At 43.5% G+C, this 26,476-nt stretch overlaps 1 protein-coding gene across 1 annotated transcript; it reads right to left on the bottom strand.

The window, feature by feature from the left end:
• Window positions 1-1,362: 1,362 nt before the first annotated feature.
• Window positions 1,363-26,476, bottom strand: PON1 (paraoxonase 1). Its single transcript, XM_037046454.1, has 9 exons — window positions 26,338-26,476; window positions 19,558-19,628; window positions 17,849-17,904; window positions 16,443-16,611; window positions 12,901-13,027; window positions 9,577-9,777; window positions 8,114-8,195; window positions 4,505-4,633; window positions 1,363-1,784 (listed from the first exon to the last, which is right to left on the bottom strand). Exons 1-9 carry the CDS (start codon window positions 26,409-26,411, stop codon window positions 1,626-1,628), a joined length of 1,068 nt encoding a protein of 355 aa, XP_036902349.1. The 5' UTR covers window positions 26,412-26,476; the 3' UTR covers window positions 1,363-1,625.

Here is a 26,476-nt window from a genome sequence, read left to right as displayed (position 1 = left end):
CCGTGCAAAAGATTGAGATCCAAACATCAGAATAGATGAATGAAGTGGTTTTTCTGGGAGTTTGTTAAAAAGGTCCCGACTAAGATGAAGGAGGGTCCCTCCTCCGTTGCCCTTGAGGGTAAGCCACGTCAGACTGGGTAGCTTTCCCTTTGGGGGGGGCTGGGGGGCAGGATTTGCTTACTTTATTAAAAATGAGAGAACAGGCTGTGGTCATTTTATTGATCACATCAAGCTATTCTGTTTAAAGGAAATAATGTGGCCTTTTTTCGAACTAAGCAGCACAGCAACTGATCAGTACAAAACGGTATTTCTGAGAATATGGCATCGAGGGCTGCAAACAGCATCACTGAATCCGTGACGTCACGTTCATCAAACGGTGACTAAAAATAACCCTTGTCCTGTTGGGAGGACGGTGTTTTTCAAGCCAGACAAAATGTTCCTGCTGATGACTTGAAGGCAGTGAGTGGTCTTAAACTAGTAGCCTTTCTCAGTTCATCAGCAAAACACATTTCTCCAAATGCCAGACCACCATCACGGCAAATGCCTTAGAGAAACTTTGTTCCTGACATGGCTGCCTTAACATCCCAGAGAAATCATGCAGCCTGGAATCTATACCTTCAGGCGGCTTTTATAAGAAAATAATAGCCGTATTTTTTTCAGAGTCATGTCCCCCAGAAGATAGCCAAAGGTACCGTTTCTATTTTTGTTTACCTTTCTATTGTGCTCTTCTTCGCCTCCACAGAGAGTTAGAATAGAAAAAGAACCACCACCACCTCAACCACTGAGTTGTCTTGGGGGCATTCAAGTTCATATTTACAAAGAAAGTCATTTGGAAAGGCGGGGAACAGAAGTCTGACTCCATAATGTGTCCAATGGCTTCACTTAGGGAGAGATGCCTGGAGTACAGATGTGGCTGTTAGTGCACACCTGGTTTTCTGGTGCGTGAACCGGAGTTCCCGGCTGGATACTGGGATTCTGATGACTGCTGAGGCCATCCTGCTCTCCTGTTTTATTTATATATATACATATTTAATCCTCACCTGAGGATACGTTTATTGATTTTAGAGAGGGGGAAGGAGAGGGAGAAACAAATGTGAGAGAAAAACAAAACATTGGCCTCGCATTCACACCCTAACCAGAATCCAACCTGCCATCTGGGTCTGGGAATCAGACTCACAACCTTTTGGTGTATGGGATGACACTCCAGCCAACTGAGCCACTCAGCCAGGGCCTGCTCTCCTGTCTTCTGAACAAGATCCATCAAGGCAGCAATAAGCTCGTCTGTGCTTAGGAAAAACAGGTCTTAGGGAAAGCATCTTTTGGGTCACATACAGTTACATGATTTAATACCTGACACCTGACGTGACAACATTAACCATTTTATTGTGAAGGATTTTTTTCTGGTAAATGAGGTTTTAAAATCTCCCAAGACTGATTTGCTAATTGTACTCTCAGCAAGCTTTACTCATCATATTTCTCAGCTAAACAGCACTTGCATCCTTAACAGTATCCTCCTGTAGGGTCGATGTTCATGGTTCAGATGAGATCACTGTGGTCTCCTGTAGGTGGCGAGCAGTTGAAATGACAGGCTCGCAGCTTCCATGGCATGGGCGCACGTGCACCCCTCAGAGCTCACAGTACAGAGTCTTTTGGTACACAGTGCCAATCAGCAATTTCCCCTTGTACACAGAGGCGACTGAGCTCCCTTGCAACACTGTGCCATTTTCTGCGTAAGCCACTGTGACTTTCGGTTCCTCTGTTAAAATGTTCTGGATCTGGAGCACCTATCAAAGAAATAATATTTGGTTAATTTTTTAATCACTCATAACTCTAAATATGGGATCATTTCTGCAGAAGCAGCCTTTAGGTGAACCATATTTTGTTCCAATATTATTGTCAATACAAGACACCTGCTTCCTCGTTGGTAAAATGACAGGCAACCCGAGGCAAGGCAAGAAATAACTGAGGAGCATCGCTTGCGTGGGAGGCATTAGGCAGCAGGAGGGACTATAGTAAATTTGGGGGTAGCAAACTTAGTAATACACAAACAGTGTAGTGTATTATCAGATAAACTAAGAATTTGGATGTTTATACTTGATTCTCAGTTTTTAAATGCTGGCAATTAAAAAAAAAAATTGTCCCCAAAGAGAATGTGTCTCTGTACCACACTTGACCATTCCTCCAAACTTAAGGTCCCAACTCTAAATAGGATTGTGTAAATTCAGTTTCCTTCATTTAGTTGAGCAGAAAGAGGATTGTATCTTGAGCAACAATGTAGTTAGGCTGACTACATGTAACAGCCCATACTTGACTTTTTTGGCTGATAAAATGGCAATTTCGTAGGAGTCATTTTACTCTAATGAGCACACTAAGTCTGGGGTCCAAGGTTGTGTTGTGGGTCTTCTATTTGCCATTCGTTTCTCGTCTGTAGAAGGAGATGGGTTGAACTAAGTTCCCTTTCTCCTCTTTGTATTCTTCAGCTTTGAGGATGAAATACAATGACTCGAGGAAAGCATCTCTACGTACAGAAACATCGAACACGGCAGACCAGGAAGGCCAGTGCCTGGACAGTAAAGGGTCCATCCGTAGGAGCCTTTAAAAGGACCTCTTTAAAACAGCTGATGCCAAAGAGAGATTTTAGAAAATTGCCATAGCATTAAACCGTAGTAGTTACTGGGAAATAGTTGATGGTGCACCTTGGCTCAAGTAATTAAGTCTCTTTTAGTAAACCTGAAGTACTCTTCTGTGGAAGAGAACATTAGATAGTGGGGTGTTATTAGTTTTTGTTATGCTTTAACAGATCCATCATTAGAAAGAATTATTTCCAGAACAGCAAACCAAGTCCGTGCTATATAGCAAATGACCTGAGTTCACCAAATGAGCTAACAAATAGGAACAAATTAGAACCTAACATTCTGCTAAGTCCCAGTGAACACACCACAGCATACATTCTTCAACTCTGTTAAACATCCCATACAGGATTTTGCTAGTAAGAACATTGAAAAGGTGCAAAAGATTGCACCTTTAAAGATTGCCATTAAACATAATCACAATTGTCCTCTAAACCTAAAAATTAAAGGTATAAAGGGCGACGATGTAACTGGAAATACATGTTTGGTTGTGTGTGTGTGTGTGTGTGTGTGTGTGTGTGTGTGTTTTCTTTTAATCCAAGACACATAGGCTATAAAAAATTTTTTTCTATTGAGGGGATGGTGTGAGACTGACTCTTAAAACAGCTTTAAGCCCTGGCTGGTGTGCCTCAGTGCATTGAATGCTGGCCTGCAACAAAGAGTCTGGTTTGATTCCCAGTCTAGGGGACATCCCTGGGTTGTGGGGCAGGTCCCCAGTAGGGGTCACACAAGAGGTGAGCACACACTGATGTTTCTCTTCTCCTCTAAAAATAAGTGAAACCTTAAAAAAATGAAGAAAAAAAAAAACCTGAAGCTTTAAAAAGTATACATCACTACATCAAAAATGGTAGCATGCATTTGATGTAAATAACAAGTATAAATAGCAAACCCCAGGTAAGTTATAGTAAACATTTAACTATCTGTGGCCACAAACATTTAAACAACTGTGAAGTTCAAGTTCTTGTACTGATAAAAGTCCACTAACTAAAGACCATGGACAGCAATTGAGTCTTTGAGCAGTATCACTAAGATGGAAGAAAAGGTCTTTCAACCCAAAGTAATCCAGCACGTGATTTATCATCCCACTACAGAGAAGGTTAGAGGCAGCCCCTCTGAGCTTTAGGACTGGTCCACTGCGTTAACTTGGGCACACACTGACACACGGGAAGGGCCCGTTGGAGGGGCAGGCAGGCAACAAATGATGATACCACAGCAATGTGGTCCATGATATTTTTTAACTTGTGAATTCCCAAGTTGGAGAACACATTAGTGAAATAAAGGCATGGACTCCTGTTCAATGCTGGCTACCCTAACGCAGCCCCAAGGTCCACTCTCCACTCAGCTCGGATGCACGAAGACTGACGTTGAGGGATCCCTTGCTCTCCAGCTCCTGGTTTGAATCTACCAAGGGACAGCAGCAGCGGGGGAAATGGGAGGTCAGAGGGGAAGATGGGGTACCTGTACCTGGGGGTCTCTGATGGTTGGCTATGTCTCTCAACCAGAGGCCAGGATCCTTTCAGAAGGCCCACTCCACCCACAGCCCTCTTCTTGCTCTGGTTTCTGGGAGCCTTCCCTGCCCCCTTCCCAGCCCTGGGCTACGGCATCCCAGGTTGATTTCCCTACACTTGGCCCACAACTGTGTACACGGTGTCCTTATTTAATTCCTTCAAATTACCCAGTTTAAATGTACCATCTGTCTCCTGCCTAGACTCTGTCTAAAACTCCTCCTAAAATCAAATTTCTTTTTCCAGCTGATCATTCGGACCATCTCTCCACGTCCTCTTTTTTACTTGCCCATATAATTGAGGATTATGTTTTCAACTGAAAAACAGCTGGGAATAAGGTCACTGAATGGATTCATTTTTCAAACTAACCTCTGATGCGGGAGGATGCTTCTCGTCATAGAAGAATATTCTCTTGCCATTGGGGTGGCATCCAATCCACAGGTCCCCTGTCACAGGATCCACAGATATGTTGTCCACGAGGGTGTTGGTGACCAGGGACTTCCAGAGCAAAATCAAGGAGAGAATGAAAGACAGAAAGTGAAACAAATTTAGAAATGATAGAGCAACGTGTCAGGGAAACTACTGTCTTGTCCTCGTCACCACACTGCCGGTATCAGGGACACGAGAATTCTGCCCGTTTCAAGAGTGTTCGGGGAGTCCCATCCATGCTGGTGCAGGATCAGGACAGGCGAGGGAGCAGGGAGATACAGAAAACCATGAAAGACAAAATTTCGGTGAAGTCATTTGGACTAACAGCTGTGCATGAACCTAAAAAAGGAAGGAAAGAACACAGTTTTAAGTGCAGCTTCTAACAGTTCATTTCTAAAATGGCATGCACAAATGATATTTTTATAAGCAGCCAGAAAAGAACCAGGAAATGTAGATTCGTTTCTGATGAGAACATCAGTGAAACACAGGCTCGTCTTCAGCAGCTGATCATGTGCTGGGCAGCCAGAGGACAAATGATCACCCAGCGTCGAGTTTCCGCCTGGGAGTTAAGGGGAACTAAGTCTCCGCTTTAGTTTCCTTATGTTATTCCACTCCCTGTTCTTCTGCTGTTTATTTGCTCCCTATAAGGAGCAAGCATGTGATGATGGCACATGTTGCTGTCAAGGCTTTGCCCCAGGATCGTAAATAATACCAACGATTCTTAATTCCACCATTCATCATCTTGGCTGCCTTCTACCAGGAAGAAATCACATCTATTTGTTTCCTGCTCACTCTCAGTTGGAGAAGTAATATCTACCGTGTACCTCAAACAGAGGCCAGCGTACCTCAGCGCCTGGAGACCCTGTAATAACTGGTGGTGATGCATTGCAAAGGCCAGAGGGTGGGCAGGCAGCTGCAGGGAGCCAATGCCACCCTGTGCTCCCTACTCAAAATGAGAGCCATCCCTACCTGTCCCTGAAGGGACTAGAGGGCTCAAGCACGGTGGCAGAGTCTCCTTTTCACCTTCATTGAAATCCATCACTCATTCGTACCCTGACAACAGGCAGGGCTGGCCAAAGGAGGTGGCTGAGCAAACATGCTCTGGTCAAGATCAGCTCCAGGCCTTCCTCACCTGCCAAGCCCCCATCTGTCATAGTGTCAGACCTTGTGCTGATATGTTACTTTCTTTAAACAAGGGAAACTGTTTGTCTCGGGGCTCTGCTATTACCTTTAGAAGAGGTGATAGCCAATGGGCGAATTCCACGGCAGATAAAAGCCTACGAGTTGGGAGGAGATGGTGGGAGTGGGAGAAGGGCACAGAAGCCTGGGGTCCCCTTCATTCAACACACGATTCCCGAGCTCCCACTGTGTGCTCTGCAAGGAGCTCCGCCCCTGGAGAGAATGGGGTGAGCGGCAGGCCTGGTTCCTGCCAAGGAAGTGCTCACGGTCCAGAACGGGGCCTGTGCTGGGCCCCTGCCTTGCAGACCTGCGATTCCTAGCAATGCTAGTTCACCACAGTGTACGCACACACGCTGCGTTTCACACCTCCACAAAGCCAACTGCAAAACTGTACATTCCTCGCTCAAGGAAACTTAATAAATTATTCTTTTGGGGAAACACTGTATTCTCTGTTAACAAGTACCCCAATTTTTAGAGAACTGCAATTCATTAAAGTAGGACTAATTCATTGGCTGCCTTGAATTTTGGGGAGGGGATTATATTTTTATTGTGGTCAAATACGCATTCCATGAAATTTGTCACATTAACCATTTTTATGTGTACAATTCAGTGTATTTAAGTACGTTCACAATGTTGTAAAACTACCACCACTATGTATTTCTGGAAGCTTTCATCCTCCCAAATAGTAACAGCCCAATAGCTCCCCCTTCTCCCCTCCCCCAGCCCCTGGCAGCCTCTATTGTACTTTCTGTCTGTGCATTTGCCTAATCTAGGTGCTCATGTAAGTGGGATCCTATAATATTTTTTCCTTTTGTGCCTCGCTTATTTCGCTTAGCATAGTGTCTTCAAGGCTCATCCGTGTTGTAGCATGTGTTAGTGCTACATTCCTTTTTAAGGCTGAATAATATTTCATATGGATATATCATACTTTGTCAGGACATAAGCTCATACACATCTCATTGAAAATTCTAAGATCAGTTGCAGCACATTTCTTGGCACTCCAGGTATTAATTAACTGACTTAATTCATGTGATCCTTCAAAAGGAAGAACATTTCAGCCGCAGGGGCTAGTCTCAACTGAGCTATATCAGGAAACCAGTGTGATCTGTTGCCAAATGTGGGAGCCAATTCTGAAACAGGACTTGCCCTCCAGTCTTGCCTTGGTGGCAGCTGCGCCTTAATCATTGTATGTTGAATGTATATGGGATTGGGTTCTATTCTTAGAAAATTCTTTACCTTTCAATTTATAGAAGTACATATGGCTATAACCACAGTTTGTTCTTATTCCCTCAGCCCATGTGAATGTGTGAAATTCCATTTTACTTCAGCCAGTACCAAACTAGCCCTGCCAATGATTTTTAATGTCACACATAGCGTTACATGTGACGTTGCTTCAAGGTAATTTCCTCGGAGTGAAGTCCCTCAGATGTGCTGACGGGAGTAGTCGCAGGGCCTGGGGACAGCGCTTCACGCCGGGGCGGCTGGGGCAGGAGAACGATGCCTTGTTTTTCAAGGGCAGGCGCTATATTCACAATGCTTCGCTTTGCTCTTACTACTCTCCTTCCTCTCTTTTGTGTTTTTACCTCTTTTGACCCAAATCTTCACACTGGATGAGAATTGGTAGGGGTAGAAGATGAACCCCCTGACACAAGCCCAGCCCCATCATACTAATTTAACAAATACGTGTTGAATGCCTACTAGGTGGTGGGGGTGGGGAGTCTTCCAGGAACAAATGGGGGCAAAAATCTGTCCCCATGCAGTTTACAGCCTCATGGGAGAGGCAGCCCACAGAGAGGATAAATAAAATATATGGTATGTTCGTAATGAATGCTAAAGGGAAAAGAAAGATGTAAGCTCTCAGGCAAGCTCCAGGCATGTGCTGTGCTGGCAGGAAGGGCAGGGCAGAGGGACAGGGGTTGGGGACAAAGGCGGCACAGGGACAGGGGCTGGGGCACCTGCCGCCACTGCCGATTCTTAGACTTTGTAATACTGTGGAGAGTGCTGTCCTTTTAAATACCTGTGGAGGTGATTTCTTGGCGCTTCCATCAACATAAAGGGAGAAAGAGAAGAAAGGATGGGAAGGAGGAAGGGAGGGAGAGGGACCCAGGAACACAACCCCAAGCTTAAAGCTCACTGGAGTTGAAGGAATCAGAGTATCATGGGTGAGACGTGTGGCCTGCTGCTTCCTACTCCACAGACGAGTGGAAGTGAACAGCAAACACATACCATGCAGATGGCTCGAAGTAAAGGAGGGAAGAATTGGTTCTCACCCACTCCAATCAGACAATCCTTTTCCCCTCACCTTTCATTTCACAAATCAGTTAGAATCTAATTATCACTCTCCAAACTTACAATGTTAATACCTCTTACCTTCAGTAAAGTTAAAGTCCAATTAGCATGCTTTTCATACACATGAATCTTATGGGCCAGAAGTTCAGCTATATAGACGTACCTTCAAAGAAGAAAGAGCTGCATCAAAGCACTTGAAGTGGCGCGATTCTGAAGGTGACAGTGAAGTTGTGAGAGCTCTTCCTCGAGAGGAACTTTGCTTAGAGACTGGAATTGGAGCCCAGCTCAGAGCACGCCAAGTTCCGACAGAACTAATGAGCTCACACTGTGCACAGGACTGTAGTCCTGTGACGTTAATTCTAAGGAGAGGAACCTAGTTGGCCCCAGTTAGCCCGAAACACCAGCTCTTACACCCGGGAGAGAAAAGCATTCCAATTCTCCTCTCAGTTTGTCAGTACAGGGGTGAGCGCCAGGTCCTGCCTCTCGGAGGAGAGTGGCCTCTCCCCACTGGGCTGCGGGAAAGCCCATTGACGCTCAGCTCCCAGTTTTATGCCAGAGAACAAAAGCAGGAGAGAAGACGGATGCTTGTCCTGGGTCTGAGAGAAGTCTTCCTCCCTGCCTCCCCTGAGTCTGGTCCTGACCCTGCAGATTTGGTATCAGTGCACAGTGCAATGCTACACTCACCGCACGGGCTGTGATTATCTGCTATTTTTGAAGACCAGGAGATGATATGAATAATTGCAAGCTGTTCATGTTTCTGTCTCTAAGCAAGTTACTGACCCTCTGAAATTCATGGTGTTACCAGACGAGGAAGGGTACGTAGGTGGATGGAGACATAGATTTTATATATATATCAGTGCAACCCGAAGTGTGCATTTCCTTGCTTTGGGGCCACCACCAGATAGTAACGTAAATCAGCTACATCACCAAGCCCACTGCTTAGTGGACTTTCTGGCTCCTAACAGCACTCTTCTGACGAAGGGAGCACTGCCTCGATTTACATTTTCGTGCAAGCTCTTTAGCTCGTCGTAAAGCAGCCCTACTGACATAAACACCTACCACCCTTCATCTCACACTCTAAAAAACCTTCCCTCAAAGCAAAGCTATTTAGTAGTACTAAATGACTGTCACAGTATTATTTAGTAATACTAAGTGTTTATCTCAATATTGTTTAGTGATACTAAATGCTCATCACAGTATTATTTAGTAGTTCTAAATGTTATCACGGTATTCTTTAGCAACAGAAAGCAATTATCACAGTAATCTTTAGTGATACTAAATGTTTATTCACCTTTTGGAAATGTACCTTCCCTGTACATGCTCCCCCCCCGCAAAAAAAATTAAAAAGTATATCTTCACCAAATAGGAAATTTTGATTTGCTAAATTTGACTTCTGAAAATTTAAGATATTTGACATTTTTCTTAATTTTCTCTCAGTAGGATAACATGTTAAAATGTATCACATTATTTAGAAAAGGAATATGTTCAAAAAGGTATCTAACAAGAATACAGGCAAATGCACGACCTGTTAAAAGTTTCCATACTTGCCGTCAGGTGAGATGTTGATGCCATTAGCAAAGTCAAATCCATCTGCCACCACTTGAACTTCATCCGGGCTATAGTACACAACGTATGACAAGGCTAACCCCAGATGCAGCTCCAGGGATTTCAGGAAGGGGTGGGTGAAGTAGCGATCGTTTGTGCCGTAAAAGTGCTCAGGTCCCACAGCAACGATGTCATTCAAACTGCAATTCAAACACACACACAGGTCACATATGCAGCTGGAGGGATTGTGTATTACCGGGTTATGCACTGGCATTCACTAAAATCTATTACTAACATCAAGATATGGGATGGAGCCTTCATTCTATCTACCTGTGTGTGTGGCAGAGAATTCACGTGAAACCAGTCCCACCTATACAATCCCCCAAGACCATGATTACCCTAAGAAACCCTAAGAGGTGATCACAGTATAATATAAAAGCCCTATTTACTACATGTTAAAATAGTGCTGTGGCCGGGTTAGGGGGGCGGGGATGTGCATGTGTACATGTGTGTACATTCCAAATTCAGCAGATATCAGGCCAGGAATTGCTGTGGAAGCACAATTTACTGGTGCTCACACAGCGCTCACCCTCACAGGGAACGGTCAAAGGCATCAGCAGCAGTAGCAAGGACACGGGCAATAGTACGACTTGCATTTTAGTTAAAGCTCTGCTGCTGTTTCTGTGTGACTTAGGGGGACCCATTCATTTCACATTTCAGGGCCTCAGTGTCCTTTTCTGTGAAAGGCGGATGCGATGGGCTGATCTCTTTCAGCTTTATAGAGTCACTTCCAGCTTTAAAGTTTCCTGTTGCTACACGGAGTAAAACGCCTGTAGAACAGCGCTGCTCAGAAAGAGGATGCCAGGGCTTTTTTCCTTTATGCTTTTGATTCTCTCTGTGTTACTGAAAATCTAAGATAGATGAGCCTATTTTTCTGCTTTAATAGGTACAACGACAAGCACCTAAGGGAGTCATTCTTTGCTGATTGAGGTGACAGCAGTTCCCTGGGGCCATTTATCTGGGAGAGAATGATCTTTGCTCTATTGCAGAGCTCTGACGTGGCCCTGGGCTCCTGGGTGACTTAGATAAGTGTGCAAAGCCTCAGTTTTCTCATCTGTAAAGAGAGGTTAAGTGATTTTCCCAAAGTCGTACAGCTCATTAGTCTAAGACTCAGGGTCAGAATCTTAATTTGTGGAGTCGCAGTGTGAATTAAAATGAGACCGTGCCTGTCGGGGGCTTTGCAGGGAGCCCACCACTCCCCAAAGCCTCAGTCAATGGTAGGCACTCTCAGTGCATGAGAAAAAAGGGTCTAGGGATTTGAGATTCGTCTGTAGAGGCTCCAGGCACAAACCTGAAAACCGGTTTTGTTTCTCTCTTTTTTAAAAACAAATTCCCAAAATTAGTATGCTTTACAATCATGTGCTGTTTTTCATACAAAGGAGCGGAGCAGAATGCTTTAGGGAATAGATTTAAAATCTGACGGACTCCATTTGAATCCTGACTTTGCTCGCTCTCATCTGTGGGGTCACAGCATGTCACTAAACTCTGAGCCTGTTTCTGTTCTATGCCCTGAAAGCCTGTGGTGAAAATAAAATGATATAATGAATGCAAAGCCCTTCTCATCATGCTTAGCAGATGGTGAATGACCAATAATGACCATTGTGTTGTTATTAATAATCACAAGCCTAAATTATAATGAATTAACCATTAAAAAATTAATGGGATAAACCATCAAATACAAAGCAGAAAATATACATAGGTAGTCCTTGGGTTGAGAGAGCAGATTTTCAATTAATAGTGGCACTATAGTTATTTTCAGGTCTGCAGTGCCAAAGACCAGTATTTTTGCCATTGGCCCAGTGGAAAAAAAATACTCTAACCCTGAGAAATTATACAAGTCTGAGATTTCCAAGATTAGATGGTGAAACAAATACATTTTCAGTCTTTCACAGTGGCTCTGTTCACCAACTCCAGACCCAAGTTACCAGCATAAAATCCCATGTGGGGCAAGTTAAATACTCTAGGCCTCAAATTTTTTTATAATAATGAAACCTAAACAAGAAGGTGGTTGTAAAAAGTTAATAAAAATAACCTGTTTAAAGTGCTTATTGCAGCACCTAACATAGTTAAAGCTCACAAAGTTATTATCACTACTGCTACCACTATTGTTATTATTAGTCCATCTTCTCCATCGTACAAACTGTCCCCTAATTTAGATCTTGGTACTTGGCACATTCTCAGTGTCACTCTCTTTCTAAAATATATTTGTGGCAGGAATGTACATATAAACTCTCCCATCAAAAGCTCTTTTTGGAAACTTCTCTCATCCTTGGGCGGCAAGGGAACACCTGGGCTGCAGCTCCTAATTGACTACTATTTGGTTGGTTGGCCTTCATCCAGTAACTCAATTTCTCTCCAATCTGTTTCTTCATGTTCAAGACCACCAGGTACAAAAAGGAGAGGAAAGGCCAGTGGTAACACAGAGCACAAACCCAGGTGTTTAGCTAGGTACCTGCCTGTAAATAACACATAGTCTTAAAAAACCTAGATTTGCAAATACAGAGGTAGTTGAATGCTGTGTGTACATTATTCGAATAGAGTTTGGGATTCTAGAAAGCCATAATGATTAAAGGATAAAAAATGGGGGGAAAAGTACAGATTATTATCCTAAATCCACCCCTCACCCCATAAATCAAATCCTAAGGTCAGCAGGGTCATTGACTTTGTGTCGGCTTCATGGGGATTAGGGGTCCTTGAGTGTTTTCTTTTTCTGTGTGTCACATTTCCCAGGAGCCCAGGCCCAAGCTGTTGTCACAGATCCACTGTTTAATAAATCCCGTGCAACCCTAACTAAGGTGAAGGCGGAGTGGAGGGACTTGGGCCCCAGGTTGCAGGTGCCCTATGTACAAGTCTCTGATTCACAGAAACAGCTAAGGCTCTATTTTTAAAAAGCATAAAACTTAGCAAATACACTCAAGATGTGCAACTCATTGGGGTTTGAAACACTCAGTCTGTTTTGGGAAAAGAGCAGAGATTTTCCTTGGTAAAAGCACTAACAGACATTCCATGGCCAGGCATCATAACCCAGTACCCAGACAGCTTAAGAAATGAGGGTGGGAGGGAATGGGTCTTCTTCGGGAGGCTTGGGTTCTCAAGAGTTTCTGCAGAAGAGCATTTGGAGGACGGTGTGAACGTTAGAAAGGACAGTTGAACTGCCATTATCCTCCTTACCCACCCCACCCCCCAGCCACAAGGAAAACCTACAAGTAGATTAACCATTCGCCAATATTAAAAGGAAATGGAAATAAGAGAGATTTCAATACTTAGGTAAGAGTTTGTGTCTGATGGTTTTCAGATGCAAAAGTGATTTTTCTTCCTTTTGAAATTTAAAGCATTCAACGGTAGACTTGACATCTGGATGGTTCACCACCAGCAGATACACGGTATTATCTGAGAGGAGATTAAAAACAAAAATTGAAACATTAACTGAGCTCTCAGCTGTCAGAACTGTCTCCGAAAAGCAATTTCAACCCACCTCCAACTAGTACTTAGGGTGTCAGGCAGATGGAATATTTTCATCTCTTTGTGGAGAGAAGCATTTGTGGCTGTTCCAAAGAGAAATGGCTAAAGAAGGAGCCACTGACAGTTTTTAAAAACTCCAAACTCCACAGGGAGAAAAATATCCTCAAATTTAAGAATGAGCAGTGCTTGATACTAAAACCCCAAAGAGCTTGGTAAGCTTTCTATTGCAGATGGTCTCAGCAAGATGCAGAGTTCAGATAAAAGAGATAATAGACGTGGGAAATACTAATATGAGAAGGTGTGTTGGGATATAATTCACACAGTATAAGATGATAAATTCCATAAAAGAATACCTGAGAGAGTATCAAAGGAAGCCACTTCTGTGAGTCAGTGAAACTTTGGGACGTGAAAGAGACTGGTCTAACTGGTCAAGAAGGAGGCAAGTAAAGTTAAATTATAATCTTAACAATCAGTAAGTCTTTGGAAACCTTTGACATGACCAAACGGGTGTTTAAAGGAGAACAATGCAAAGTATAGTAGGTAGAAACGAACAGATTTGAGCAGGGAAGCCATTGAGGAGGCCCTCCATTCAACATACACGTATTTATTTTAGTTGGTGTTAAGTGACACACAGGGAAGATGAAACGGAATAAAGGGATGGAGAGTAAAGAAGTCCTCTCTGTGGAGGTGATATTAAATCAGAGACCTAAATGAAGTAAGAGATGAAGCCACATGCATATCTGGTGAAGGAACATTCCAAGCTGAGGGAAGAGAATGTGCAAAGGGCCCGAGGCTGGACCTTCCTGGTCACATTCTCATGATGGCGGGGTTGTAGCTGGAGTAGAGTGAGTGACAGAAAGAGTACGAGGGCTAAAGCCATAGGTAGGGAATCATGGTTAGTCTTGTTAGGGCTTAGGGTAAGGATCTAGACATTAGTCATGGGGAATAACATGAGGAAAGTCACATTAGTAACACAATCCAAGGCTACAGCAGCAATCCGGGCTTGTAGAGAGGAGGGACTAGACCAGGAGGAAAAGCAGGAAAGGATATGAGGGGCCCCTGACAGGAAGTATCAAAAGCCCAGGATGATGTCTGAGGAATGAAGGAGTCAGACATCAAACATAAGTGGGGACGAAAGCCTGGGCTCATCCTCAGGAATTTATCTTAAAGGAATATTCACAGAAGATATATGCAGAAGAACATTATTTCGGCATCATTTAGCATTGTTTGCAAGGAACATGAAGGTAGATACACACCAACCATCCTTGAACAGTAGCTGCAAAGTAACTGTAAGTGCACTGTCACAGAAAGTAACAGGGTGCAGCTAAGGGGGACCCCAAATAGGGATTTGTATTGGGGTCCAGAACTCAGGGTTTCCAGGAAATATTAGAAAAATACATGTATATAGGATGTCCTCACCCTCACAAGTCTGAGGTGGGGGATGGGATGCATGGAGCAGGGCCATTGAGAGTTGCTTTGAATAGCAATAGTGTTGTAGATAATCTCTGGAAAGGTCATTTAACACATCTATACCTTTAACTGGTTTCATAGATATGTGAAACAGCTGTGGCCATGCTTTGAGCCAGGGGGATGGGAGTGCCTTCCACCCAGGATGTAATTGGGAGGCAACTCCCTCTGGTTACAGCACCTGTGTAAGAGCTTGGAGATGATTGGCTCCACACCACAGGGCCACACCTGCCTGGACTTACTATGGCAGCCCAATAAAGCTGGGAAAACATGGAAATGCTGGCAGCTGTGGCCAATTGTTGTAGGAGCCAGAAATGGGGCTTCTAGGAAGATTGGCGCTGGGATTTAAACCCAGGCCCAGCAGCCACATGCCATCGTTTGGGACCACGCATCTTTTGGGGACCACGTGGCTTGGGCAGAGAAGAACCATGGACTTCTATTTCTGAAATATGGTACCCCAGACTGGGCAGAGGGGGAATGAAGGACTGTGCGTCTGTGGGTGTTCTAAAGGACTTTGGGGTCTCAGTGAAGACATTAAGTTATTACACTTAAGTTTGTATAACTCTTTAAATAAATAATCCCTTTCCTGTTCACCAATGTCTGGCATTGAGAGATGTCTTGCCCTGGCAGCAGGCAAGGCGAAACTAGTGTGGGGCGGGGGACCCCCAGAGTACAAGGGCAGATCCATTTAGTAATAGTATATTGTTCACAGCCCCCTACCCTGGTCTGTTCTGTAACAAAAGGAGTGTAGTGTTTAATGCAAAAGCATCTTAGAGAAAGGTGTGCATAATATTTCTATAGTATTCCCCATTTTTATTTAAAAGTGTATATATATATACCCAACACTATATTTATGTGCACTTAAAAATATTTTGAAAATAAAATATAATATGTAAAGAGCTCATCAAAAGGGATATATATATATATATATATATATGGAAATTATACTTTGAAGTGAGAAAGGGAATATTAAAAGATGGAAAAAAATTTGCAACATTTTGTGTTGAAAGTGCTGTGACAGAGGAGCCAAACAGAACTATCAAAGTAAGCTGAAGGAATGGAACTGAAGAGCTGATTTAAAAACAAACAAAAAAAAAGGAATACTCTATTGGAAGTGTTCTCCTGGAAAGTAGGTACAGTCATAGTTGTGATATGGTTACACTTTCCACTTTGGAGAAAATAAAGAAGAGGCAAAAAAGTAGTCCTTTGGAGAAGGCTCCGAGATTTTGAAATGAACGATAAAACAATGAGCAGGAGAGAAAACCTGCGGCAGGATCAGAGGGAGGAGCAAGTGACTTGAAGGAGGGAGTGGCCAACTGCGTAAAATGAGGGGCAGGGAGGCAGGAAAAGAGGGAGGGAGGGAGGAAGGGAAGGAAGACAAAAGGGGTGGGGGACAACATATTAAAGTGTGGAGAGGCAGTCTGAAGACAAAGGAACCAGTGGACAGGGGGCCATCGAAGGGGACAGGGCTGAGAGAAAGTTGCCTGTAGTGACTTTCTATCAGTGGAGCCACAGGCTGCAGATGGCTTGTGTTAGAAAAACCCATTCCTGTACATGCCTCGATCTGTTAAATGGTTTAAAATTTGAAAACCTATACTATTAGGGCTGAGTATTATTACTACAGTAATTATAGGGATACTGTGAATGCTGGTAGTATTTTTTAAAAATCGGTGCTTTAGGAATCTTAAATATTTTAACATCCTCAAGCATTTAAGTACTTATAATATATTTAATTAACACAAGAGGTATGTTTAAAATGCAGAAGAACATTATTCATGACTGTACTCTAGTTGAAAAGAAATATTCATGTGTTAACTTTTTTCTGCTTTTAAAAAACAGCTTGGTTTTATTTCTAAGAAACATTCCATGTTGCCACCTGCATCTGTGAATGTGCTGATCCCGTGAGGGTTGAAGGAAGACAGATCAAATGCACTTCCGGTGATGTTCAGTTCCACCACTGCTGGGTCTGCCTCATTCAGGTCCATCAGAAGTATTCTTCCAGGCTTATCAGGTTCAGGGCTCTTTAGTCCAGGATATTTTAATCCCTTATGAATAACGAAGGAGAAAAATCCAGAAACATTAGAAATGCTGCTGGAGGTGGTAGATGGCACATGGGTTCACTCTGTCTGCTTCACGCAACCAGGCCACATGGGCAGCCTCTTCTCTGGCTTGTGCAGTGGTCCCATCGTGGGCTCTGGAAACCACCTGCTCCATCAGAGCCCCCCCCCCCCAACACACACACAGACACAGACCCATCACAAGCAGGGAAGCTGTATGAGTCCCATATCACAGCTACCAACGCATGAGAAACATAAAAAAAATATGGGGGGAGGATGGGAGTGGGATGGGATGGGAGTAATAGACAGAAAACTGTACTTGAAAAATAATTAAATAAAAAAATTGAGAAAAAAAAAGAAACATAAAAAAATAAGAGAGCAGACCAAAAGGACGTTTATGAATGGGGTTTAACAATGTAAACAAGGACTATGAAGGAACACCTCAGGCACAGAGGTTTAGGGGAAATCTAGTGAGCCCTAGATTAGAATAACACAGCTCTTACTGGTTTTAGACATCAGGGCCCTATGTGTGATTTGCCTTAAAATATGTGTTCTATTGCTTTGAAAGAAGTTTGCAAGAAACTGTTGTAGAGGATGACTGGTCCTCTATCTTCATAAGAGAACACTGGTCTACACAATTTACAACCGGCAGCAAAGGATTTTCAGTGGCTACATTTGCGTACGGTACCTTATTAACTCTGTCATCCCAGACTACAACCTCATCTTTTGTTTGGACCCATACCACTACCACAGTGATCTGTATGCATGAGAGTTTCCAAAGTTGTGAAAAACGGAATAACCTATCAGCAGTTTTGCACTGAAGGACTTACTCCTTTACAAGAAAAGTACAAGAAAAAAGGTAAAAATCTAAATGACGTGTGAGGGGGTACAAAAGTACACTAAATTCATCAAATATTTGAGTACACCACTCAAATAAGTCAAGAGATAGACAGTTGGATGGGAAGCCATTCTTGAACTTGTCGGGCTCACGATCGTTACAATGGAAGATAAGGTAGCACACGAGTGCAGTATGCACACAGGAACACAAATAGGAACGGAGCTCATGCATCATATTTATACCACCAGTGAAAATGCATATACGGTTTGTTTTTTGAATCATGTGACTGCTCACTTCATTTGAAGGTGGGCATCAGGATAGAGAAGGGTCAAATGACAGGCACAACTCCTGGTTCTAGAAAATGGGGTAGTGAAACAACACACTTACGGAGCTAATCAAAGCCAGTCCATCAGGAAGGATCTCCAAGTCTTCAGAGCCAGCCTCTGCCCGGGGGGAGAACAGACAGGGCAGACTGTGTCACACTGTTGCAAGGAGCCAGCGGGCCTGTGTTCAAATCACCCCTAAATCAAAAATGGGACTGCCCATGCAGCTCTCTCTGACAGGCTCAGAATAATCAATTCTTTCATGTATTTTCCAACTGACTAATGTGATTATTTAAAATTTAAAAGACATCAGTATAATTAAGTGTAATTAAAATTTATACTTAATATATTTGTTTTAAATTGATGAACTAAAACTTTTTTCTCAGAGTCTGAAATCTCATATAAAGTTCATGTAAATTCATGAAATGTATAAAAGGTACGATATTTTGAAAATAGCTTGCTGTTTTTTAAAGACACAGAGTAAACTACCAATATATATTGATATTATAAATATTAATAGTTCCAAATATATATTGATATAATACATAAATAGTTCCAAATCAAATAAACTCTTTGAAAACCACATTAGAAATACAAGCAAATTCTAAACCAGTTAAAATGAAGATACATTTCATATGAAGAGTATGCATCTACTTATTAATTATAAACACCAGTAAAATATCAGGTTAGTTATATTTTAAATACATGTAAATATAAAAAATTTCAATCACTCTAGACACAAATGAGAACTTTTAGTTTTGCATTGATACTCTAAGAGAGAATGTTTGTTCTTCAGATATCTAGTGATATTTAATATCAGTGTCATATCTGTTTTCTAGGGAAAAAATGCACTATAAGATATCTGACCAAGCTTATCCAATCTAACTGAGTAAGTCACCTGGTCTCGCCTTTCTAACATTAAACAACTTAGATAATTTTTAAAAGAGAACAAACAACATGAAACAACGCAAGCATGGATCTCAAACAAGTCATCCTCAAATAACAAGGCTTGTTGGATGAAACCAGAAGGGGACTTGAGTCTTAATGACGCTCCCGTTGGTTGCCTGCCAGCTGTTACTCCCCGGCCCTTTTGTCTTTGCTGACAGGGCTGGCCGCCTACACTGGAGGCCTGATAACTTCCCCACCTTCTTTTGCAGCCAGGGCATCAGTCCGTTGTCTGGCTCTGACTAATGAGACCTAAGGGGAAATCTACTGAGAGTCTCAATAAACCTCGTGGTTAATTGCAAAAGTGTGTGAGGACTTTTTAGAAATGTACCCTGGCCCTGGCTGGGTAGGTCAGTTGATTAAAGGGTCCTCCCCAATAGGCCATGATTAGGGTTCAATCCCCAGTCAAGGCACATACAAGAAGCAACCCATGAATGCATAAATGAATAGAACAACAAATTAATGCTTTTCTCCCTCTTTCTCTCTCTAATCAATAAATTTTAATTTTTTTTAAACAAATTTTACTCACTACTTTTTCCTCCCCCTTGCTCTCTCCTCTGCCATCTCCACAGGTCGTGTTACCATAAAATCAAACATTGTTCTATTGTTTTACTAAACTGACCAAACAAAAACAAATGGACAAAACACTGTCAACACCCCGGCAATAAGTTAGTGAAGTCAAAAGACACGTAATTGATTTATAAGACCATTCATTGACTTAATCATACTCTTCTGATTTTATAGTTTTATTTTTGAAAAAAATTTAACGGGGGTAGTAAAATAATACCGCAAGTTTGAATGAGCTAGTTCCTTCTCTCACATACTTACCTAGTCCTTTAACTAAGTTACACTTAGGAAGTTCCACTGGTTTCACTTCTCGGAAAACATTAAATCGTGTTCTGGGACAGAAAAAAAGAGTAAAATACATATAAAACCATTCAGATATTATAATCAAGTTGCAAAGGTAAGCAGCCAGTGAAGTATTCCTTAACTTTACTTCACCTTGCTTTCAACCTGAGCTTTGTGTTCCTCGGAACCTCAGCAATTCTACCAGGCAAGACACGTGGAGCCTGTAGGTGCAATTAGTATTAATTAGGCAGAGGTGAACAGATACACAAATAAGATACATAGTATCTTCTCCAGGGCTCTGTGCACTTTGGCAGGAATAGGAACTAACTATTTCATCAGCTGTGTAAGGAGTCCTAAGTGGAAATTTGGTAAATAGCAACGTGGTTCCAATTTATTCCATTGATGTTTTAGGGCTGCTGACAGATGGGTCTCCAGCCCATCTGCTCCGTGGGACTCCGGAGCCTGGACTGGGCATCTGCTTTTAGGTGTGTTAACTTGAAAAATGCAGGTGTGCTTAAAAAGATTTATAGCTTCAGAAAATCATACCCAAGGCCAGCATACAAAAAGGCATTCCACACGAACACATCCAAAAGCAACTTATTAGATCTGAGTGCATAAGCACCGAGGGGAACGCTGGAGTGAAAGACCAAGGAGAAAAGAACAGACGTGAGAAGGAAGCACCCACAGGCGGCCTGGGCAAAGCAAAGCTCTCGATGAGCCATTTGAAAGACATGGATGACAGCACTGGCACAGCCAAGAGATTTAAACAGTTCGGTAATGTATTATCACAGACAGAGTGAGCAGTAACAATATCTAAGAATCCCTGGAGATCTTATTTGGTAAAGATAGGCCAAAAAATTTACTTGCCATCCTGAGAATTTAGTGTCACAGAAGGAGGAGGATGGGCTAGAGGTCAATGGGCACTTTGGCTAAAATTCTTACCAACCTGGTACAAAATGATAGGAATTTGGGGGCAACTGACTTTTTGTTATTCATTCAGGGAAAAGAAAAAGTAGTATGTTTCTATTACCATGCCACTGGCTACCAATCCTCCTGTCTAAGAGGGTCTGACCTGAACGGCTAGGGGCAGGGTCCATAATCAGTTTTATTAAAGCACCACAGTTTATCCGGATGCACAGCCAGGGCACAGAAGTCCCACTCTGGCTGCCAGAGACCCAGTGATGAGGAAGGCCCAGCTTGCAAGGTGGTTCCCTGAATGATGAACTTGAAGTTAGAAAACAGACTTCAAAGGGAGGCGGGGATCTCCTCCACCACCTGAGAGACTAAAAGCTATTTCAAAAATGGGATTCTGACATACAATCACAAAAAATTGCAATAAAGAAATAAAAAGGGAAAGTGATGAAACTGCAGCTTGAAAATGTTCCAAATGAGAACCACATTAGGAAAAGCATTTTGTAGAGTGGAAACACACAGAACACACAACTCTCCCACTGCGTGGATCTGAAATAGGGTTCACGAAAAATTTCTCACCCTTATGTGTGTGATAGAGACATCTTTAGCGCTTTGATTTAATTCTCTTTCATTTATTTTAAAATGCTCATCATGATCTGTTATGTGGATTCTGTGACCCAGCATTTGGAAAAATACTGGAGAAGAGAAATCTCAGGGAGTACTCATATAGTGTGCCCCAGGGAACTCGAAGGACATGATGCTACGGGTGAAGGTATAACCAAGGGCAGAGCAGAGAGCAGCATGGAAGAAGAGATTCGGGGATGTGAAATTGCTGAATGGGTCAAGGCTTGTGAAAATTGTCAAGGACAGCCCAACTAGCTTAGAGCAAAACCATACAAGCAGAGTCCACATACTGCCTGGCTCTCAAGCTTCATTAAATGTGGTGGGTTCACCGAGGGCAGAGAAAAGCTGGCCTACTCAGCCTCTATCCTAATTCCAGCCTCTCTCTCATGGCAGATCATCTCTAACCTCAAAAACATAGGATGACCACAGGTAAGAGGAGTCCAGGGTAGGTAAGGAGGCATTAACTCAGCACTAAGTTGCTTTGAGTTCAAATTTATGGCCCAAACACATCTTGTCTCAACAGGATCATTATCACTACTACATTTCAGGTATGGTATAGACCCTCGTTTAATTCATGAATACCTCCCTGAGGTATTATTGGCCCTATTTTACAGATGACTAGGATTAAGTGGCTTTCCAAGGCCACAAAGTTCCGAAGTGGCTGAGCTGGGATTTGAACTCAAGTGTGAATGTACAGCTCACACTCAGTCCTCTACCCAAGCGAAACTCACAGATGGCAGTGCTTAAAAGCCGGACAAGCACTAGAGGACAATTCTGCCTGTGCTGCTGTGTAACCCTTCTGATATTTTTATATTGTTCTCAATTATTAAGAAATATCTTTTCAAGGCCCCGATGAGCTCCAAATGTTCCAAGTGCACTGCCTGAGATGTGTCTCTGATTTCTAAGCCTCTGAATTCTGGCCAGAAATCACATACTCCCTGCTGTGGATTATTCTTTGTGAATATGGGTTTACTTGTTACAAAAGCAAGTGTGGATCTTCAGTGGTGTATTAAGGAATCCACTGTGGAAAAATGAAAACTAAAAATAGAAATAAAAAAAGAAATCCACTCTGGAACTTTCCCTGGGGCCAGATTCACCCTCATCAATCTATTTCCTGCCACCACACAGTCATTCACTGAGTTCTCCCTGCTGGGACCCACTATGTGCCAACCCCTGTGCTCAGGACTGTCATACCCACTTCCTTGTTTACTCTCTAGTCACCTTTGAGGCAAGGATTAATATGTTCCCTGTTTCATAGGTGAGTAAACGGAGACACAGAGAAGTGCAGTAGTTTGCCTGTGCTCACTTATTTAAAAAGGTAGAGGTGAGATTTGAAATCAGATGTCATGATGCCAAGGACCCTTGCCTCTGTCACTTTTACACTTCTTTCCAATTGCTCATACTTTCCCCCCCACCTAGGACACCCTGCACCTCCTAACCCACTGGGAAGACCCCCCACTCATCATTTTCCGCAGCTACTCCTCATCCTCTGGGATAGAATTAATAATCCCTTTATTTATCCTCAGCAACCTTCACATGTCCCTTTGTCAAGTCTCGCACCATAGTGTTTCACAATTACCAATTTTTGGTCTTGTCCTCACAGTGAACTCTGAAATCTGGGGTGAATCCTATATCCGAGTCATCCCCATGACTTCTGGCATAAACACAGTGCTCACAGCAAGAAGGCGCCCCATCAAGGTTTGCTGGATTGTTTCGTGGAGTTAGTAGGTGAGTGTGTCCGATGGAGGGCACAGTGTTGATTGCATCGATAAGGTAGGCTGGAGCGTTGTTTGTCCTTAACTTGGGGTCTCCATGAGGTAGTGCCACAGTGCATGTTCAAGTACCACTCACGAGATGGATCATGCATTGGTGGATAGCAGATGGCAATAATAAAAGCTAGCATGTACAGAGCACCTTCTGTGTGCCAGGTTTTATGTATATTCTACTGTGATATGTATTATCTTTCCATAATTTTTAGGTGGAGAAGAGGCTCAGATGGGAAAGCAACTCGAAAGTTGTAGAGATGAGATCCAACCCAGGTCAGCTGGAATCCACCACTGCCATCTTCCCACTAGCGTGTGCTGCCTGGAGTGAGCACGGGCGGCGGCAGAAGTGCAGTGCGGGGGGCTAAGGTGAGTGTCCTGGTCTCCTTCTGATAAAGAAAAACAGGAGACTCAGTCTCCTTCTAATAAAGGGAAACAGTGGACTCACCCATCATAATCAGCAACTTAGGAACGGGAAGTTGCCACATTAGACACTTAGATGTGGGAGTGCAACACTGCAGGCTTCCAGAAGGCTCTGTTAATACCGTAATCTGTTCCCTGGATTTGCACAGTGAACACCTGCAAGGCCACAGGCAGGTGACCATGACAATGGGAGGAGAGACTACTGACCGAGGGGAGTTATCTCAGTTCCTTCATCTGTGCAGCTATCACCCTGGAAAGGTCAGGGACAGGGCCAAGATGCCCCTGTATCATTCCACAAGTTTCCTCCAGCCCTAGGCCTATACAACTGCTGTGAACCTGCTCCACTCCCATACGGCCACCTCTGCAGGAGAAAAAAAAGATTTATCCACTGGAGATCTGGCTTGCCCCTGATGCAGCCCTCTGGACATAATGTCTGTCCTTCTCTCCTTTGGGAAGACCCATCATCTTGTGTGGGACTCAGGGACCTTATCTCTAAAATTCGGATAAAGGTATTTTACTTATCCTCCAAGATCTTTTGATCTGGATCTAACAGTTGCTGCAGGAGTTGGCTGTGCTTTAGAGAAGTACATGCAAATCCCCTGGGGAGCTTGTTAGGTTCTGCTGATTCCGATTCATTAGTTCGGGTGGGGCCCAAGATTCCGCATTCCAGAGAAGTCCCAGCTGATGCTCACGCGTCTGGTCCACAGCCTTTTTGAGTCAGGAGGCTTTAGGACCTTTCTGCCTGGACTGCTCCAGGAGGCTCCAGCCTCCAGTGCCCTAACCACCCATCCTCTCAGCCCCGAATTGCTTGTGTGCCTGCTCTTCAAGCCCTCTTCCTGTTCTAAAACCAGAGGTCCATCCCAGTCCCACTTGGCTTTTCCCTCCTTGGTCATCTGATTACAGCTGCAAGTTCAAGCACTAAGCTCCCTCCCCACTCAATGGATCCAGGTGCTGAATGTGATGCAGTAAGTTCTTACTTACAAACCAGACCTCAGGTCTTCCCACTGCACCATCCCTGCGGCAAAAAACCTCCTGCAGGCACCCTATCCACTTGGAGAAGCTGCAGGCCATGCCAAGAAAGGGACTCACAGAGACTGGTGACGTGGTCAGCTATGACCTTGGTGTGCTTTGGTCCTTCTTGGGAAAATCAGAACCAGACTTGGGGCCCTGAAACCATTTTCCCTTGATAATTTCTTGTTTCTCTAATATGAGCCTCCCCTGATGTCCAAGGCCGAGACCCAGCTTCTTTAGGGTGACATCTGAGTCTTGGTGCAAATCGATGATACAGAAAGTCCCTTCTCAAACTCTCTCAGAGGGTTATGCAGGATGTTCGTGGATCATCCAGTGATGGTCCTTTTCTTTTACCAAGAAAAGAGAGTGGAGGACATGGATGGATAAGTCTGTGAATTGATGACTTAAATGAAGCAAAATCTTTTTTTTTTTTAATTTTACAGAAGGACTTTTCAATATGCACAAGTTCATTGCTGATCTCTAGAAGAAGGCTAAAACAGACATTTCCCAAATATATTTGTTCGAGGAACCCGTCTTTTGTGTGTGTGTGTGGAGCAAGTCCTGAGATTCATGTTCCAAAGAACAAACTTGGGGAAGTATTAATGTTGAATAAAATAAGCTAAGACCTCATATCAAGAGAGAAACAGTTTAGGGTGGAGGGGGTAAAGCTGTACTTTTCCATGAAAACGTATACAAGGTGCTGGAGGGTCCAGTCTTAGAGTAAATGAAGGAAGGTAAAGAAACGTAGACCCTCCCTCCTTCCCAGCTGCGGAACTTTGTGGAAGGCGTCTCCCTGAGGGGAAGCCTGGCGGGTGCAGCGGAACAAGCCCAGGCACAGCTGCAGGGCAGAATGCAAAGGAGAAAGCTTAGATGCGGCGTTAGGGGGCGCTCTACCTATCTCATCGAGGCTCTTTCCCACCCAAGTAACATCACAATGCACATATATGCTGGAGTGTCTGTGTGTGTTCTCCTTTGGTAGCAAATAATACCATGATTCATAAAAATTCACAAATTTTCACATGATTTAAACCCCCAAATAACTCTTTCTGTTTTCTAACAGTTTATGATTCCAAAAATAACCAACAATTAGAAAGAAAAAAAAGCTTAATAAAAAAAAAACCCTCTTCTGAATGTAAGCTTCTAATTAGTCCATTGGGTTATATAATTGTTTTAAACCCAAAATGTTCTATTTGACTTTTAGTAATGTTTTACTTCAAAGTAAATAAAGTACTGACTGGTGAAGTAAGTCTTAGAGATTAGGTGATTTCTAGACTTTGAGCCCTTATAAAAAGTTACCAATAAACTACTGAGACATTCTTAAAAAGTAGCTCTCTCTGCCCACCCCACCCCGGTATCTAACAATATAGAAAATACTTTAAGGGAAGCAGGACATTAACATACACCGGGTAGTTACTACGTCCCAAGCGCTGTGTTAGTTGCTTCCTTATGTAAGCGTGTATTACCATTTCAGGTTTACTGAAGTAGCACATATAAGAGATGCAAGGTAATTTACCCAAGATCCCACAGTGTAAGGGACAGAGCGAAAACCCAGCGCATCAAATGCCAGAGCCAGGGCTCACCCCCTCCCACCCCAGCCCCCCAGCCAGTCCCTGCTGGAGAGCACGGGCCAGACAGCCACGGTGGGGGCTCCATTCCCTAATTCACACCATATCAGGGCGACCCCCAGTCTGGTTATCTGTTTGGAAGAGAGGTTGAGAAGCGAATCTGTAGAGAAGGCACACGGGTCTTCGTGAAAAATTAACAACTTGGCTACTCGCATGACTGACAGGCGCTCCTTACCCCAGCTCTCAGGTCGCAAGGGTGGAGCCGTTTCCAAGGGCCAGCTGAAAGTTGGACAATCATTTGTGTAAACCCTGCGGATGTGCATCCAGCACTTGCCTGTGAGACTTTCTGTTAAGAGGCTGGACCCCACTTTTGGGGGCGAGGGAGTCCTGGGCAGGCAGTGGGGGGCGGGGGTGGGGGCGGGGGAATCAGCTGCTGCAGCTCTCAGCGCAGCCTGACTTACTGGTAAGAAGACTCATGATCCTTGAAGAGTGTCAGTCCCAGCCCCAAGAGGGTGAACAAGCTCAGTTTCGCCATGGCCTAGAACAGAGAAGGGTGAATGGGGCGACGCATCCAGGGAGGGAGAACCAACCTGCCTGCAA

Source organism: Sturnira hondurensis, unplaced genomic scaffold, assembly GCF_014824575.4.
Source record: "Sturnira hondurensis isolate 20B ecotype Veracruz unplaced genomic scaffold, ASM1482457v3 Scaffold0005252, whole genome shotgun sequence".
Taxonomy (NCBI): Eukaryota; Metazoa; Chordata; class Mammalia; order Chiroptera; family Phyllostomidae; genus Sturnira; species Sturnira hondurensis.
The sequence above is the reverse complement of the archived record's forward strand: the minus strand, read 5'-3'. Positions and strand labels throughout refer to the sequence as shown.

Coding starts and splice junctions, on each gene's coding strand:
- PON1 (XM_037046454.1), bottom strand. CDS start 26,411: ATGGCGAAACTGAGCTTGTTCACCCTCTTGGGGCTGGGACTGACACTC. Junction 4,634..8,113: donor GGACTTTAACTTTACTGAAG/GTAAGAGGTATT, acceptor TTGCTCTGGAAG/TCCCTGGTCACCAACACCCT. Junction 1,785..4,504: donor AGCATCCTCCCGCATCAGAG/GTTAGTTTGAAA, acceptor TTTCTTTGATAG/GTGCTCCAGATCCAGAACAT.